Source organism: Aythya ferina, assembly GCF_964211825.1.
Source record: "Aythya ferina genome assembly, chromosome: 11".
Lineage (NCBI taxonomy): Eukaryota > Metazoa > Chordata > Aves > Anseriformes > Anatidae > Aythya > Aythya ferina.
This window is the reverse complement of record NC_140307.1, coordinates 13,617,472-13,634,395: the sequence shown is the minus strand read 5'-3', so window position 1 is coordinate 13,634,395 and position 16,924 is coordinate 13,617,472. Positions and strand designations below refer to the sequence as shown.

The 16,924-nt window shown below is 49.9% G+C and overlaps 3 protein-coding genes across 9 annotated transcripts in view; 1 reads left to right on the top strand and 2 right to left on the bottom strand.

Moving 5' to 3' along the window:
* Nucleotides 1-4,797, bottom strand: part of ETFA (electron transfer flavoprotein subunit alpha) — a 42,710-nt gene extending 37,913 nt beyond the window's left edge. Inside the window, exon 1 of the mRNA XM_084531818.1 lies at nt 4,324-4,797. Coding sequence (XP_084387944.1) covers nt 4,324-4,668 — 345 coding nt within the window. The 5' untranslated portion in view covers nt 4,669-4,797. The remainder of the gene's footprint in view (nt 1-4,323) is intronic.
* Nucleotides 1,638-4,317, top strand: ISL2 (ISL LIM homeobox 2). The gene is made up of 6 exons (XM_084531825.1): nt 1,638-1,828; nt 2,772-2,961; nt 3,060-3,316; nt 3,433-3,716; nt 3,810-3,980; nt 4,060-4,317. Exons 1-6 carry the CDS (start codon nt 1,771-1,773, stop codon nt 4,174-4,176), a joined length of 1,077 nt encoding a protein of 358 aa, XP_084387951.1. The 5' UTR covers nt 1,638-1,770; the 3' UTR covers nt 4,177-4,317.
* Nucleotides 4,798-5,942: 1,145 nt separating the features above from the next.
* SCAPER (S-phase cyclin A associated protein in the ER) overlaps nt 5,943-16,924 on the bottom strand; it is a 241,245-nt gene continuing 230,263 nt past the window's right edge. For all 7 annotated transcript variants that reach the window (XM_084532001.1, XM_084532002.1, XM_084531998.1 and 4 more), the window contains 3 exons: nt 11,057-11,248; nt 8,364-8,415; nt 5,943-6,692 (listed from right to left, as the gene is read on the bottom strand). In XM_084532001.1, coding sequence (XP_084388127.1) covers nt 6,598-6,692; nt 8,364-8,415; nt 11,057-11,248 — 339 coding nt within the window. In that variant the 3' untranslated portion in view covers nt 5,943-6,597. The remainder of the gene's footprint in view (nt 6,693-8,363; nt 8,416-11,056; nt 11,249-16,924) is intronic.

The window sequence follows — 16,924 nt, the reverse complement described above, 5'->3', positions numbered from 1 at the left end:
GCCTGCGGCACAGCTCTGCCCGGGGTCAGAAGCGTTTGGCTGGCTGCTGCTCCTGAGCTGCAGGGAGGTTTGGGACGGCAGGAGGACCCTGCCCTCGAGTGGGAAAAGGGGTGATGCAACACGCAGCGTCCCTGCCAAGCTGCTGTGTTCTTAGACGCGTCTCGTTCTCCTATCACCCTGACGCTTTATTTTTGCATTTTATTGTTAGCACATGCAGATCCTGACTCACTCAGGACTCGGTGCTTTCTACCCCGGCTGAGGACACCCTCGTGCACCCCCTTCTCCGTGGGAGGTGCGGGCACAGGCAGGACTGCAGGGCTGTCACCTGTCCCTGGGGGTAACCCCGCTCCGAAGAGCCGGCGGCACATTTCCTTTGCGCCTCTCACCTCCCAGCTCCGCTCTGCTGCCGGCCACCGAGCCACAATGCCGGCAGCGGCCGGACCGCGAGCCCCGACGTGTGCTCGCCCGGCAGTGCGGGTGTGGGCGCTGCAGCCCCCCGGTGCCGTGCATCGCCCCGCGGCCGGGCGGGGCGGGAGGGGATGCTGCGATCCCCTGGCGATGCGTGCCCCTGCTGGGGCGGGCACCACGAACACGTTCTCCCGCTCAGCTCCTGCTCAGTCGTAACCACTTTGCTTCCAGCACCTCCGGGAGGTCCCAAAGGTGCAGCGGGGGCTGCAGCCAGCTGGGGAGCGTGGGTCAAGCAGACAAACCTATCGGTTTGGCTATCGCATCCCTCCTCTCCCCTTTCCGAGCTCCCGGCGTCTCGTACCGACAGGCTGTCTGGCTCAGAAACAAGTGCTTCAGCCGAAAGTCCACCCTGCCCCTCCGCTCGGAGCAGAGCGAGCACAGCCTGCCCTTCCCGGGTCGCAATTGACAGCCACCACGCTGCCCTACACCCGCCCGATGCGCGGCTCGGACGGAGGAGGTGGCTGCACGGAGGGGAGGGACGGGGCCGAGCCCCCAGGACAGCCACGGTCGCGATCCCGGCGCGGCCGAGCTTTTATCGAGCTCTCGAGCTGCTCCCGGCAATGCGCCGTGAAGTCTCGGGGAATTTAAAGCCGAGCCAAAGGCCGCCGAGGCGCTCTGCCCATTTCGCTGCTAATGCACAGGAAGCCCGTGGGGACCGGGGGCTAGGAGGGGGGGGAGCGGGGAGGATAGAAAGCAAAGGGGAGAGCCGGGGCTGCAGGGGCGCCGCGGCGTCAGGTGCAGCGCCGCACCCCCGCTCGGCCGCTAGTCCCGGCCCGCCGGGCGGCTGCCACCGGGGCCCGACGGCGGAACTCGGAGCGGCCCCGGGGCACCTGCGGGACGGGGCACCGGCGGGGCCGGGGGCACGGGGCTGGGACGGCGCCGAGCGCTCCGGGACGGGGCGGCCGGCACGGGGCGGCCGGGGGCTGGGCTGCCCCGCCGGGGGGCTGCGCTGCGCTGCCGCCGCGTGCCGGGTGCCCGGGGGGGACCGGGCGGTACCGGGGGGCACCGGGGTGCCGGGGGGTGCCCGCGGTGCCCGCGCCCCGCCGCGCGCCCATTGTTCGCCGCGGCCAATCCGCGCGCGCCCTCCCCGCGGCCGCCAATCGCCTGCGGGGGCCGCGCGGTGAGGTCAGCGCCGCCCCCCCCCCTCACCCCCCCCGGCCGGTGCGCGCTGACATCACAGCGCGGCCCGGCGGGGCGGGCCCGGGGGGGCGGGCGCGGCCCCCGCCCCGCGGGCAGTGGAGCAGCGGCGGCGCCGTCCCGCAGCCGTCCCGCATCGCGCCCCGCGCGCACGGGGCCGCCCGCATGGTGGACGTCCTCCTGCCGCGGCCGCTCCCGGGCGCCATGGGGGAGCCCTCCAAGAGTAAGTGCGCGCCGGGCCGGCCGGGCCCCCGCTGCCGCCGTCGGGGCGGTGACAGCACCGGGCACGGCTGCGGCTCCGAGCCTCGGCCCGGGCGCCGCCGGTGCCGCCGCTCCCCGCGTGCTCTGCGCTGCCCGGCCCCGCGGCGCCGGCTCGTAGCGGGCTGCTCCTGCTCCTGCTCCTGCTCCTGCTCCTGCTCCTGCCCGCAGCCCGCGCCCTGCCCGCCCCGCGCCGCGCTGCCGGTCGCTGCCCCCGTCCCTTCCGCGCCGCCGCTCGCCTCTCTCTCTTTCCGTGTTTCGGTTTTCTTTTTTTATTTCTCTTTCCGTTTTTCTTTCTTCCTTTCTCTTTCTGTTCTTCTGGTTTTGTTTGCTGCTATTTCTCCGTCTGTCTGATATCTTGTCTCTTTCCGTTTTCGTTTGTCCACGTTCCTGTTTCACCTCTCTCTGTTTTGTTTTTGATTTTCCATTGGGTTGGTTTCCCTTTCTGTCTTTCCGTTATCTTTTATTTTCTTTCTTCTTTTCTTTCCTTCCTTTTCTTTCCTTCCTTTTCTTTTCTTCCCTTTCTTTCCTTCCCTTCCCTTTCTTTCCTTCATTCTTTCTTTCCTTCCTTCTTTTTTCTTTTGTTTCTTTCTTTTTCTTTCTTTCCTTTTTTCTTCCGTTTTTGTTTTACACTTTCCCTGCCGTTATTTCCCATTCCGAGGTAACACTTTTATTTCTCTTCCCGCGGTCCTTTCCCTCCCTCGAGTTTCTCCTTTCATTTCTCGCTCCTTCTGTCTCCGCTTTCGGCTTTCCTTCCGTCCTTCCCTTTCCCTGGCCACGTTTCCCTTTCTCCTTTCCTTCCTTTCCCCTGCCCACATTTCTCCTCCTTTCCCCCCGTTTCGTGCCCCCGTTCCCTGCGCCCCGCCGCGTTCCGCGCCGTGCTGACCGTGACCCGCTGGCTCCGGCAGGGCGGCCGGGGCTGGCCCTGTGCGCGGGCTGCGGGGGCCGCATCCAGGACCCGTTCCTGCTGCGGGTGTCGCCGGACCTGGAGTGGCACGTCGCCTGCCTCAAGTGCGCCGAGTGCGGGCAGCCGCTGGACGAGACCTGCACGTGCTTCCTGCGCGACGGCAAGGCCTACTGCAAGCGGGACTACAGCAGGTGACCGGCGTGCCGCAACGAAACCGACCCCAAAAAAGCCCCGCGCGACCCCTCCCTACCCCCCCAGCCCCGCGCTCCCTGACGGCGCCTCCCCGCAGGCTCTTCGGCATCAAGTGCGCGCAGTGCCGGGCGGCCTTCAGCAGCAGCGACCTGGTGATGCGCGCCCGCGACCACGTCTACCACCTCGAGTGCTTCCGCTGCGCCGCCTGCGGCCGCCAGCTGCTGCCCGGGGACCAGTTCTGCCTGCGGGAGCGCGACCTGCTCTGCCGCGCCGACCACGGGCCGCCCCCCGACGGCCCCGCCGCCGCCCGCGGGCCGCGCAGCCCCGCGCTGCCGCCGGCCGCGCACCTCGCAGGTACCGGCCCCCGGAGGGCCGCCGAGGCTCGGGGAGGGCGGCGGGGGGCAACGGGGGGGGCAGCGGGGAGCGGCGGCGGCGGGGCTGACGGTGCGCGCTCTCCCCGCCCGCCGCAGAGCCGGTGCCCGGGCGGCCGCCGGCCCCGCGGCCGCCGGCGCACAAGGCGGCGGAGAAGACGACCCGCGTGAGGACGGTGCTGAACGAGAAGCAGCTGCACACGCTGCGGACCTGCTACGCCGCCAACCCGCGGCCCGACGCCCTGATGAAGGAGCAGCTGGTGGAGATGACGGGGCTCAGCCCGCGCGTCATCCGCGTCTGGTTCCAGAACAAGCGCTGCAAGGACAAGAAGAAGTCCATCCTCATGAAGCAGCTGCAGCAGCAGCAGCACGGCGACAAGACGGTGAGCGGAGGGAGCGGGGCGGGCGGGAGGGCGCGCGTTGGGGGGGGGCCGGGCCGCCCGGCGCCGCGCTGAAGCCCCCCGGCGTGCCCGCAGAGCCTGCAGGGCCTCACCGGGACGCCGCTGGTGGCCGGCAGCCCCATCCGGCACGAGAGCGCCGTGCAGGGCAGCGCCGTGGAGGTGCAGACCTACCAGCCGCCCTGGAAGGCGCTCAGCGACTTCGCCCTGCAGAGCGACCTGGAGCAGCCCGCCGCCTTCCAGCAGCTGGTGAGCCCCGGGCGCCGCGGCGGGGGGACGGGGGGGCGGCCGCGGGGCTCACCGCACCGCCGCTGCCCCCCCGCCCCAGGTCTCCTTTTCCGAGTCCGGCTCCTTGGGCACGTCCTCCGGCAGCGACGTGACCTCGCTGTCCTCCCAGCTCCCCGACACCCCCAACAGCATGGTGCCCAGCCCGGCCGAGACGTGAGGCCGCCCGGCCGCCCGCCGCCGCCGCGGGACTTCCGCATGCCTGCGCTCCCTGCATGAGACACCCGGCCCCGGGCCGCTCCCAGAGCGCCGGACAAACGCCTTTGTTTTTTAATTATTCTTATTTAAAAACAAACAAAAAAAATACCTTACTGACGGCCAAAAAGCACCGGGATTCTCGCTGCCTTCGCCAGACCGGAGAGAGAGCCCCCGCCCCGGTTATTTCGTTGCTCGGGGGTTTCGCCCCGCGGATTTCGATGTTTCCTTCCCCCGAAGAAACGCGCCTTTCCCCCGCTGGAGCCCGGCGCGCCGAGAGGCTGCCTCGCCCGCCGCTGGCGCTGGGGACGGCTTCTCTTCCCTGGCTGGAAGGGAAACGTGCAGAAAGGCGAGCATCAGCCGAGAGAACGAGCGGGGAGAGGCTCCCCCGGCGCACGCCTTCCCGCGGCCGCGGAGCCGGCCCGGCGCCCCCTCCGCAGCCGCTGCCCGGCCTCATCTCACGCCGCTGCCTCGCCCGGGGTCGCTGGAGAACGGGACCTGGGTCCGAGCCTTTGTAACGGGGCCCCCGGTACTAGTGGTGTTAAGTTATCAGTGGACGGAGGATGGATTGTTTGAGCCTTTAACGAACAAAAGTAAGTTATTGCTATTTATTGTCAGTCAGCGGTTGAATAGTGGGATTAAATATTTTGGACTTAATAAAAAAAAAAAAAAGTAAAAAGAAAAAAGGATTGAAACGAAAATAAGGGACGGGAGGGCGGCGGCGGGGCCCCGGCCCCGGGAGCGGGCGGGCGGCGGGGCGGGGAGGGCCGGGCGGGGTCCGTCGCAGCCCCCAGCCCCCGGCCCCGCAGCCCCCAGCCCGGTTTTGCCGTCGCGGCCTCTCCCCCCCCGCCGGGGCCGCGTGTTCACGGCTTGGAGGCGGAGCGCCGGTTCCCCGTTCGGGCAGCCCCGGGGCCGCGCCCGCACCTGCCGCGGAGCCGGGCCGCATCGCCTCCCGCCGGGGCTGCCCCGAGGCCGTCCCGGGGCTCGGCGGCCCCTCGCACGCCCTCGTTCTCCCCGCCCAGCCGCGGCCGGCGGCCCCTTACCGGCCTCTGCCGTCACCCGCCCGCGGCCCCGGCTCCCTCCCCGCTCCCCGCAGGGCGGCCCCGCGCTGCCCCCCGCGTCCCCAGCGCCCGGCGGCTGGGAGGGCGCCGCTGCCCCGCGTCCCCTCTCCCCGCACCCCCCTCACGGCCCGTGCGGCCGCTCCGCGGCTGCCGTCGGGGCTCGCGGAGCGCCCGAGCGGCCCGGGCCGCCCCCATCTCTGCGGGTCCGCGGCTCCCCCCGCGGCGGGGCCCCCGCATTCGTTACCTGCGGCCCGCTGGGCGCTGCCGGGCGGAGCCGCGGCCGGGCCGGGTTTCGGCTCCCGAGAACGATCCGCCGGGCCCCGTCCCGCTCCTCCGTGGGCGCGGGGCCGCCCTCACCCCGCGCCCGCGGCCCCCTCAGCCCGCGGCTCCCGGGCGGGTCGGGTCCCGAGCGCCGCCGCCTCAGGTGCGGGCCGGAGGCGGAGTTGGGGGGCCCGGCGCGGGGCTGCGAAGCGGGGACAGCGCCCGCTGAGGGCGGCCCGGAGCGCGGCGAGCTCGGCACGGCCCCGGCGGCGCCTTCCTGACGGGCCCCGGCAGCGGCGGCCGCGGCTCTGGGGCCGGGCCGGGCCGCGCTGAGGGGGCGGCTGGGGCCGGGCCGCGGGGCCCTGCGCGGGAAGGGCGCGAGGCGCGAGAAGAAAGCGCTGAGGCGGGCGGCAGGGCCGAGGGTTTAATGGGGGGGTGCAGGGGAAGGGCGCCGGCAGAACATCACAACGTTTAAAACAGCGTTATTAAAGGCTTCCCGAAACGTTAGAAACGCGCACGGTTTACAAAATCCGTATTATGCGGGGCGTATCAGCAAAACATTACAAACGGAGTTTCCTCAGAGCCAGTTCTGAGAAATGCTTTAGACGTCTGAGTAACTGGAAGGACATCTTACCCGCCTTGCTTGGCTGCTTTTTTCCCCTCTCCGAGCCTTGTGCTGCTTATCGTAATTCAGACACACCAACATTTGTAACGCAGAAGTCACTCCATAGTCAGAATAAGTTATTTTATTACAAGACATATAGAACATATTTCCTCTATTGGCAATCTTGGTTCTGCAGTGCAAGTACCACCACATCACAAGGTAGAAAGTACCCAAACCATGACATAGGATCCATGAATGAAACAAACTCAAATTATCAAAATTACGAAACAGAACTTGAAAGTATCTACAGTACTTATGATATAAATAGTGCAAATTATATATATCTACAGCATAAGTATTTAGAGTATCAAAAATTTTTCGGAATAGCCTTGTAAAGAAGGTAGTCAGCACGAACCAGTCAGTATTACAATGCCAGGGACCTTAAAAACAAATACACCACTTATTTTTTCAAGAAGAACTGTCGAGCTTCTTCCCAGGACTGCCGGGGGAATCTGTTGGACAGCTCAAGATAATCTTGAGAATTGAAAAATTTTTCTGTTGAAGACAGAACATAAAATCACCAAGTTATTCCCCCTCTAGATAAGATGGCAATAAAACAAGAATAATGAACACGCAGCCAATTCGAGATACTTCAAGTCATTTGCTCCCCTCCCCCTAACAAAAACTTCTCACATCACGGAGTAACGCTAATGCAGAGCTACAGGCATCGAGTCTGGGCTTTGAAAATGGGGGCACGGGGGCCTGATGAGCAGAGGTGCAGGTTTTTAATTTACTGGGCTCTCCGCGGCAGGCACTGCGGCATTATGAATGGCTCTACATACTGCGTGTTTCCAGACCCCGTGGGGACCCGCTCAGCCGTGCTTGTGCTGGCGAAGCCTGGCTCGGCTCAGCAGCCCCCTGTTCGACAAAGCGCTGCAGAGGAGCTGTGCTCCCCGATTCCCCCAAAGCTCGCAGCAAGATGGCAAGCGCAGCTTGTACTCCTGCAAGCACTGCTGGTGACGTGAATGGACTACACATGCGTGCGAAGGTTTGCAGGATCTGACCCCGCCAGCAGCGTGTTGCAGTGCAGCACTGAACAATGGAGAACTTTCAAATTCTTTTCAGAGCAGCGTTACTGTTCCCATTTTTATTTTTTATTCTTTTTTGGGAGGGGGAAACAACCCTGTCTGTCCTTCACATTAAAGTGATATAATATATAAAAATAATCTTGCTCATACTGCTATTATTAACTCAGCTTTTTGCAACAGGGGAATGTTTAGAAATTACACTCTCATGTCACCACATATTCATCTTTGTTTAAAAGTTCATTCAGTTTGAATAATGAAAATAAAAAAGCAGTTTTCCACTTGGATTTTAGATATTTCTTCAGCAGATTCTCATGCAAATGCAATCCTGGAAAGTTTGTTTTGCAGACACTGCACGAGGCTGCTTCAAACTAGAAGGTATAATGTTGACAGTAAAATCACCATGTTTATGTTAATTTTAAATTTTGTAATTTATTTTTAAACACAAAGCTTATGTTTTAGACCTAGAACTGCTTATCTTCTGCCAAGCATTCAGCAATACAGTGGTGAACTTCTGCTTGCTATTAGGGAGAAACAACTGTCCAAGCGACATACTTTACGCAAAACGCGGGTGACTCAAGATGATTTTCCCATCAATGTACTTGAATTTCACATTTGTTCAACAAGTAAGAGCTGTCTTAGCTGAGAATCTTTCAAATGGTTAGTCTAAAATGGTTAACTGCATTTTTACACAATACTTGGAACAGAGGAAAAGCTGCAATTCTTCTGCAAACTGACAAACTTTACAGGATAATTACAGGACAGTATTTTACTAATTTTTGGCTCCTCTGGTGTATTGGTATGGCTCCACGGCTTCTGTAACCTAAAACTTTTGAAGGTAGTCTTTGTGACAGCTAATTAAATGTGTGCACGTACAGGATCACATTTTAGGACAGAATACCACACAGCATTTAATAAAGATTAACAGCCTGAATTCCTGATACTGTGAATAGCAGACTGGAAGCCACACACGTTTTAGTCAAATTTCAAGCTAGGGAGCCTTTCCCAAAACTGTAAAATCATTCTGCTGTATTCCTTTCATGGTGAGGCAGATTGAAAAAATATCTCATTCACAGTAAAATGTATTATCTACATATTTTGTAGCCTAATTGCTACTGTGTTACATTTCATGGAGACCTACCCCTCTGATGAGATAACTGATTATCCATTTGGCCTGAACTCTGTGCAAAGTCCTATGAAAAAAAAAAAAAAAAAAAATCAGGTCTTCAGATCTTGCATCTGAGGAAATAAAACAACTTTGTAAGCATTCACAGTCACCCAAAAATACTAATACATTATGAAATCTGTAAATTATCCGTAAATTAACAAATTGTCTTGTTTGCTACACATCATAACAGAGAACTGCTAATAATTAAATTCTATAATATACAGTGGAGTTCGTAACTTTTTTTTTAATGATACTTTAATACACATCACAGAAAAACAGCTTTTCAGTATCTTCTTTGGAAATAATTATCATGACTTTTTTATTTGAGACAATTGATATAGCTATATTTCTTTAAAACAAGTAGTGTTTTAGACTTGCACTACAGAGCCCAAACACACGCTTACAAAATTGTTGAATGATCCCAGTTTGATCAGTTGTGCTTCCCGGTGACCCAGGAGCCTGAGATCCTGATTCCCTGACAGTAAGTGAAGTTTCTCCAAGGATTAACTCCAGGCAATACTGCACCCGCTGCTCCTACTGGGCAGGAGGCTGCGTCCTCCAGAGTCGGCAAGGACACCGACTTCGCTCTGAACCAAGCAGGATTATGCAGCTCAGCTGCCCCAGTTCGGAGAGGGTTTTGAGGAGCAGATCTTTAGTTTAAGCTCTCCCTGAGCAGAGGTGGTTTATTTGACAGGAGATACAATTTAGCAAATCATAGATACTTCTAAATATGTATTTTTAAAAAGTATTTCAGCCCATCTAGAAACAGAAATAACAAAGAAAAGATGATGCAACCTTCGGCGGGAGGATAGAAATAGATCTGTTGGCCACGAGGCTTAACGTGGATAGCTGCAAAATCCAGCAATCATTTTCCTTTGATTTACGCTGCACACATTTAACACACTGTATTTAAGTGTTATATTCGTACACACGACCAAACTTTTACGTAAACGGGACTTCTTTTTGCATTCCCTGGCACAGGAAGAATCTCATTTTCTAGTCACAGGGAAACATTTTACAGACTTTACCAAAATTTCCACTGAAGCAAACGAGAGATTTGCTTGACAAACTGCAGCGGGTTGAAATAAAAGTGCAGGGGCAAGGCTCTTCTGTGTGTACGGGGATTTGAGCATTCCTTGGTTCCTTTCAGAATCGTCCTTTATGTGTGTGTGTGTGTGTTCAACATTTGGGATGAGATTTTAAAAAGAGTAAAATATTGAGGTATCAGCGAAGCCAGCAAAAACTTGAGTGTAGAGCCCACGAGGATCTTCTGTATTTTAGGGCAACTCTTCTAAAAGCCTGAAGGAATAGCATGGGGACTTGGCATCTGAGATATAAATACTCCTCTTATTAGAAATCAAATGAATAACACTGACCCTTGCAAATATACTTATATTTTTCTGAAGCTACTGGGGATTTAAATGCCACTATTAGACTAAAGGAATCAAGGTAAATAACCTTAATTATTTGATTGGGGACACTATTCCTTACTTTTTTTTTTTTTTTTTTTTTTTTAAATTGGAACACAAATCAAGCTTGCTGCATTTACTGATAATGCTTATTTTTTGCTACTGCACCTTCTAGAGTGAAATCTGTAGTTTCCATATTAAAATGTTTCAATATAAAAGAATCAAAGATGAATTACAGCTTTGTATTTAAACAGAAGTTCATTAAAATATGGCCAATACTTCTAATGCTAAGTTACGAAATTTTCATTGTCATTTTTAATTTGTTGTGCAATTATTTTAGTATCGTAAGAAGAAAAAGTAGTTCCACTCAGAAGCTTGATAAGTCAGTTATAACTTAGTTAAGCTAAGACTTTTAGTAAACATTTAGTTCTTACGCCCTCTCCCCCAAATCTGTGTAGCCTACCCTTTGACTAGCTGTAAAGCATTAGGAACGAGTTGGAGCAATGTTTCCGTATCAACAACAGTAACTCTCAGGTGACTGATAGAGAGTCCTAAAAGCATATTATTCTGTAATAGCAAAGTGTTTATGAAAACAGCATTTATTCATTTGAAGATAGATGGTAAAACGTATGGAAAGCATGAGGCACACGTGAAAGCTGATAAATAAAGCACAGCATATAAATTTACACAAAGAGAACAAACTCGCTGTAAATCCTTATTCAAAACAGTATTTGTAATGACCTCAGTGGCTTACTGTCAAAAATAAAGATTGCAAGATTAGTCCGGTAACATATGTTCTGTGTATTTTCTGCATAAAATATATACACTTCTGTTCAGTTCTCCCTGTAAATCTGATGTACACAGTATACAACTGTACATTTATATATAAACAGATTAACATACAGATTTCAGATATGCTGTATGTGCAGCCCTTTAAAAAAAAAAAAAGTATTTTAAAAGAATTGTCTGGTAACAGTATGATCTACACCAAATCTTCTTTTCACGTCCAGTAACTTTAATGACAACAGGATGCTGCAGGCGATAGGGAGAACCCAAACTAAATGGTAACCTTTCAGTGTTTTAAGATGTCTCAAGTACAGGCATCATCTGTGGTTTGAAAAGAGCTGCACAGAATCTTAAAGTACTTCAGTGCTGTTTACTTGTTTTACCTAAGGCAAGCGATTTCTATATACACAGCAAAGGTGAGAAAAACGGCTGCAGTCTTCCTGCACGCACTGCTCTTACTGGCATAGCTACCTGAATGAATGTGGCGAGTAACACACAGCTCATCTCCTGCTCCAGGATGATCTTGTTCTGGGAGTTATTGTAACAAGCAGCTATTAGTGAAGGGAAGAGCACTTTGATTAAACGAGGATCACTGAAATACTGGAAAGGCAACTGGCATAGCTTCTGCAGCACTGTGGGGTGACGGCCAGATTGTACAATGATCTGAAAACACAAACGTAACAAAATTAGAACACGTAGCCTATCTGGTCTTCTCTTCCTGTTAATCATCAAGAGTGTTGAAGTCATGCTAAAAATATGAGCATGGCTGAGAAGAAAACATTTTAGTAAATACTAAAAATAAATCTTAGAACATTTAGTCCAACTAACTTCTGTTTTAGTGTGCAAATATTATTTTTATTGCAGGGGAACACAAAGAAAATAAGGCTGTGAAACTGCTTTTGCCTGTATCACCAAAAAAGACAGTAAAAATAAGAACTGGATTAATCTGAGCATTACAATACTTTTGTTTAAGACAAAGAATTAAAGCAAAGGCACTGTTCTAAGTTTAGGACTACAAAAAAAAAAACACCCACAAAAACAAAGATAGAAACAACTGCTGCCATTTAAACACAGTAAGAATATCTTTATTGGAAAAAAAAAAAATATATCAAGAGCGAGATCACCAGGACCATAAAAGCCTGATGAAGCTTGCTCATCCTTTACTGGAGTGCTCTCTGGCAATCACAGAGGACTCTGTTTCATCATAGATGTCTGCTACGCATTCTCAGGCACAGAAAAGAAAAGGTGATTGTAAGCTGCACAGCAATGAGTTTCAGTAGAGACTCCAAAAGATCCTCCCATCTGTATTTCTTATCTCAGTTTCTATCAGTGCCATTGACTCTAAAAGGAGAATTGTTTAGATAAATGGGACTGTTGTCATGAAGCAGGCTAAGTTTACAACTGCGTACATCTGGAAAAATAAGGCAATGCTATACTGGTTTCTTGCAAAGGAACCTTTCCAATTTACTTGATATTTTTATAAAGTCTTTGTGATAAACTAACAAAAATTCAAAATCGGATCCGTTCCAAGCAACCTCGATTAGACAATTATAATACGAAAGAGCTGTTTGACCTAAAGTTGGCTTTTCAGCATAGGAGGAAGCTCCTATAGGGCTGAACACTGTAAAACTTAGGGTCATGACTGTAAATTGTACTTGGAAAAACACAATTTTACAGGTACACACCCAGACAAGACTGCATTGAAATTAAAACCAGAAGGACAGAAAGAAGCAGTTGAGACCACAGGAACATAAATTACAGGGATTTACAAGTTTTCAAAGCACTTTTAACAATACCTTAAGAACACACTCTGAGTTGATAATGCATTTCAGTTTAAAAACAAGATCAACAAAGTAATAGTTTGCATTTTTTCAGTTCACCAGCCTAAAAGGCACTGAAAACCTTTCAAAATACTGGCAGAATTGTCTTAATGCCCTTAAAGCCAGGAGGAATTTTTAAGAGACAGACAAATACGTGACAATTAAGTATACAGTGCTCTTTTGAGGAAAATATCTAGCCCACCACGAAAGCATTTGGATGATGCTGAACTTAGCTGTTGGCTACCACGCTTTGTGCTTACTGCTGGAATTGTAAATTAATCACGGTGGGTATGATCTAACTCTAGGCTTTTCTATGGCAAATCCTACAGTCAGAAAAGTACTTTGAATCAGTCGTAACCGTACTAATGTAACTACAATTGGTATTTGTACAGGACAGAGTGAGAGAATTCCACTTCTTTTTAATGGCCACTGGACCTGAGGAATAGACCCAGAAAAAGCAGTTTTGAGGAGTTTTCATTTTTCATTTCACACTTCACTTCCCTTACCTGTTCTAGAAATGCCATGGATAATTAGCGAACTCTTCTCAAATGAACAGTGCAGACACCCAAACAGCGCTCACAGAATTACTATTTCATTACCTTTTTTTTTTTTTTTTTTTAACTTTTTTTTTTTTTTTTTTTACTAAGATGTTATCAACATTAAAGATAGGGAAGTTATACACAAGAGCTGCTGATTATTTTAATCTGGTATTTATCACACATGGAATCAATTAAATGAGTTCAGCTCATTGTACTAATGCAGCTACACTAAACCTGATACACTGCATTATGTAGCCTGAAAAAAAATCATGAAATAACTTACCCCTCACTGGAAAAAATTCCCAAGCAAATAGACCTCTAAGAGCATATTCCTCGTTTCACTGTCAAGTGGCAGAGAAAGTGAAGTCCAGCACTCAACTGAGCAGATGAACATTAAAGAAAACATATGAAAACCTTGTCTACGACTTTTTTACGTTGGAAAAAGTTTTTTTTTTTTTTTTTTTTTTAAAAACAGTCACTTCCTTCTCTTTGCTGGACAATTCTAGGGAGTTTTGCAGACCTGGAATACTCTTCTCATAAAATGCTCTCATATGAGATACAAACCCCTTACTGAAAGGCTGTGCAGGAATTCCTGTCACATACTAGAATTAGCTTTTCTTGTTGCTCTCTCTCCAGCCTGAAAGTCAGATATGCCTGTCAAACGTAACAAGATCTTAATTAAATCACTGCATTTCTGTACAGCCAAGCACTTAAGCACCTGCTTAACTCCAGATATGTGCCTAGGTCCCATTAATATTTGCTTGTGGTCTTTTTCTGAATTGAGACCTCTACCAAATTAGTAAAAGCTACTCTACTGTTATTCAGAGCAGTTCATTCAAATTGCTGTTTTCTGTATTTTACTTAAAGTGTTGCCTACTATTAATTTCAAGATATTCATATCGCCTCATTAGTTTTGCCTGTGCTTTGCTTAAAGAAATTGCAAAGACGATGAACTTGCTTAGCCTATGTTGGTTTTGACCCAACACAGTAAACATTGGAAAAACCTTGTGAAGACAAAAGCTACATGCAGGTAAGACAAACTGCAACTATGTTTGTGAAATACTATTTCATGACGAATTAATAAAGTTTTTCTTCCTGCTACCTGCCAAACTGAAGACCATCTCCGGTACGTTTCAGCAGTGGAAGCGGAGCCCAGCAGACGACGAGGAGACGTGAGTAACAGACAGCACACGAGCAAGCACTGGCCGGTGGTGCACTCTGCTCTCCACGTAAAAGCATGTCCAAAACAAGAAGCTAGAGCATCTCAGGTCCCTTACTGTGCCAGACAGGCAGCCTTTCCACCACGTAAGTGACAGTTAGGAAGGGCTGTATACAATGCATGCCACTCTAATACTTGATACTGTTTACTTTCAAGCTTCGCTAAGAGCCATGTTTAGGAACAGTGATCTCCATGCTGGGTCTCTGTCTGAATCTCCAGTTTCCAGCTCGCATGCTGTGTCTACAGAGCCGCACTAGCTGACTGTCCAGCACAATGACTGATGTGATGACCTGGGGGAACTTTTTACCGAGCAACACCTCTCAGGGTTGCCTATCTGTTATCTTCTGTCACTCCCACTGGTTAAAGCCTCCCGCAGGCCCCACTAATGTGCTTCATCTCCAATAGCCAGAGGGGCAGGCACTCGCCTCTTCCCTACCCCATCCAACAAGCCCTGCTTCCGTGTGCCTCTCGAATGCAATAACCATCTCCATCCACTGAAGCTTACCACTTAGGAAAGAATGATTCCTGTTGTCTCAAGGTGGAATCCATTTTTTTTCTCAAGTTTCTTTGGGCCAATATTCACTATATAGTATATTGCTTACACATTGCTGCAATTCTTCTAGCTGTGAAAGTCTTAAGCGGTATAAAAGTCAGTCTTTCAAAACAGGCTACAATGACAAAAGCCAGCAATATGCCACACAGCACTTGAGCAATAAAAAAAGGACAATCAATCAAAAAAATTAAAAGCTCCTTGTAGTATTGGAACAGTAATAAAGTTGTGAGGGGAACTCATCATTTTGCTAGGAGATAAGGCTTCTCCTGCTGCGAAACACTGAAGCAGTGTTTCTGGCTACACAGTCCAGGTGACTGCTAGAAGGCTTTTCCGTCCTGGATCGTGCAATTCTTCTTTGTATGCCCGCTGGGACAGCTCCAGCACCTTTCTTTTCCCTTTTCTTTTCCGGCACCTTGCAAAGCAGATCTTCACAGGACTGAAGACCTTTGCTAGGGACCTAATAAATGCACAAGCATGAACCTAAATAATGTAAGTTCAATTTCCTCTGAATAGCTTAGGCAATGTACAGCTCTTCCCTTTCTCTGAGAAGCTCCGGAGACCCAAAAGGAGCTTTCTGTGGATCCTGGAGCAATGAGAATCTGGAAGCTGTGACTCCCTTCCTTGCTCGCAAGGGCAGGGAAATAACCGCTCGCATACACAGGGGCAGTCTTTGCATGAGAACTACCAAGAGAAAGACATTTTGGTGAACACCTCATAATTCTTCTTACATACTGTATGCAATATATAAAACATCTGTCTTGGATTCAATCTTTCCCTATATACCTTTTATCATGAAAAAAAATACTTACATGCCTATGCATAAACTTTTGCCAAAGCTATGCAGTAAAATATTCATAGCTAACAGGATCCTGCTTTTTTGATTGATACACATCAGCAGCTACATGTCGTAATAAATAAGAAGTCAAATCTTACCAACTCAATGGCTAATTTTACAAAAAGAAAAAAATAAAATAAAACAAGAAACCTCTAGTCTTTGGAACTGCACTAGGGTAGCTAAGTTTATAAACATCTTACAAGTAATAATCAGAATTTTCATTGAGAAATCTGATGTGTCAGTCAGAAAGCTGAGGGATGGGTGCATGTAAAATCCTGAAAAAATATTACCCAAATTGAGGTGAACTAGTGATTCATATATTCTTTAAGAACTCTAATATCCTGATTTGACTCGTAAGTGAAGATGGCTGTGGCTTGGTTTTCAAGAACTAGTTTAATCAAAATGTTTTTTGAAGATTTACATTTTTTTTTAACCCATGAGGAAGTATTGCTGCTGACAATCCAAATGTCTGTTTCCAAGTTGTAACTTCATACTTTCTACATGACAAGCATTTGAAAAAAAAAACAAAAAAAAACCAAAAAACCTAACTGAATTTAAAATTTGCCAGCAACTCTTCAGAGATTTAGAGAAGATTAAGATCACAGATTGTTTTTAAGTGCTTCTATGCACACACACATTAAATATTGTCAGATATTTTGCTACAAGGAACAACAGAAAAAAGAAGGTTCAGTCTTACAAAATGATCTTTTTTACTCCTTCTGTAACGCTCAAGGCCAGTCCAGGATTACTAGAGAGTGGAAGTGGTGATTTTCAGAGCAATATTTAGTTTAGTTCGACTGATGGATTTAGGTTTTCTTGTTTCACTTGGACATTTGCAGCTCTGGAAAAGCACCATTCATGTCATTTATTTCTGTCCATACACACCATAAAAAAGCAGGAATTATCTTTCAAAAAGTGTAATTAATTTTCTGGTCAGGAGGAACAGAAAGCCTGCAGCAAGCTTTTTGTCTATGCAATGGTGAAACAAAGAACCGAGAAGCAAGTATTCAGTTGATTCAGAAAGCCAGGTTCTCAAGGAACTAAACTGTGCTAGAGCAGACAAACATCATATTGTGAAATAATTATTATTTACCGAGGACTGTATATACCTCTGAAAAGCTGCAAGACATCATCAATTGTACTAGTGAGCAGCATATCTAAAATTTGTAAGAGTTTTTGCCATTTATTGTTTCCTCAAAGGTTGCTGGCATTTTTCATTATTTTTTTTTTCAGTATTAGAAATTGTAGCTCTTACATCAAATGTAAAGTGAGATGAAATTATCACAGCAACGTGTAATTGGAAACAGGAGAACTGGCTTGAATCTTAAAGTTAAGTATAAAATTTCCTGAAGTGATGCCTTCCTCAGCTCTTG

Coding starts and splice junctions, on each gene's coding strand:
- ISL2 (XM_084531825.1), top strand. CDS start 1,771: ATGGTGGACGTCCTCCTGCCGCGGCCGCTCCCGGGCGCCATGGGGGAG. Junction 2,962..3,059: donor TGCAAGCGGGACTACAGCAG/GTGACCGGCGTG, acceptor GCCTCCCCGCAG/GCTCTTCGGCATCAAGTGCG. Junction 3,317..3,432: donor GCCGGCCGCGCACCTCGCAG/GTACCGGCCCCC, acceptor CGCCCGCCGCAG/AGCCGGTGCCCGGGCGGCCG.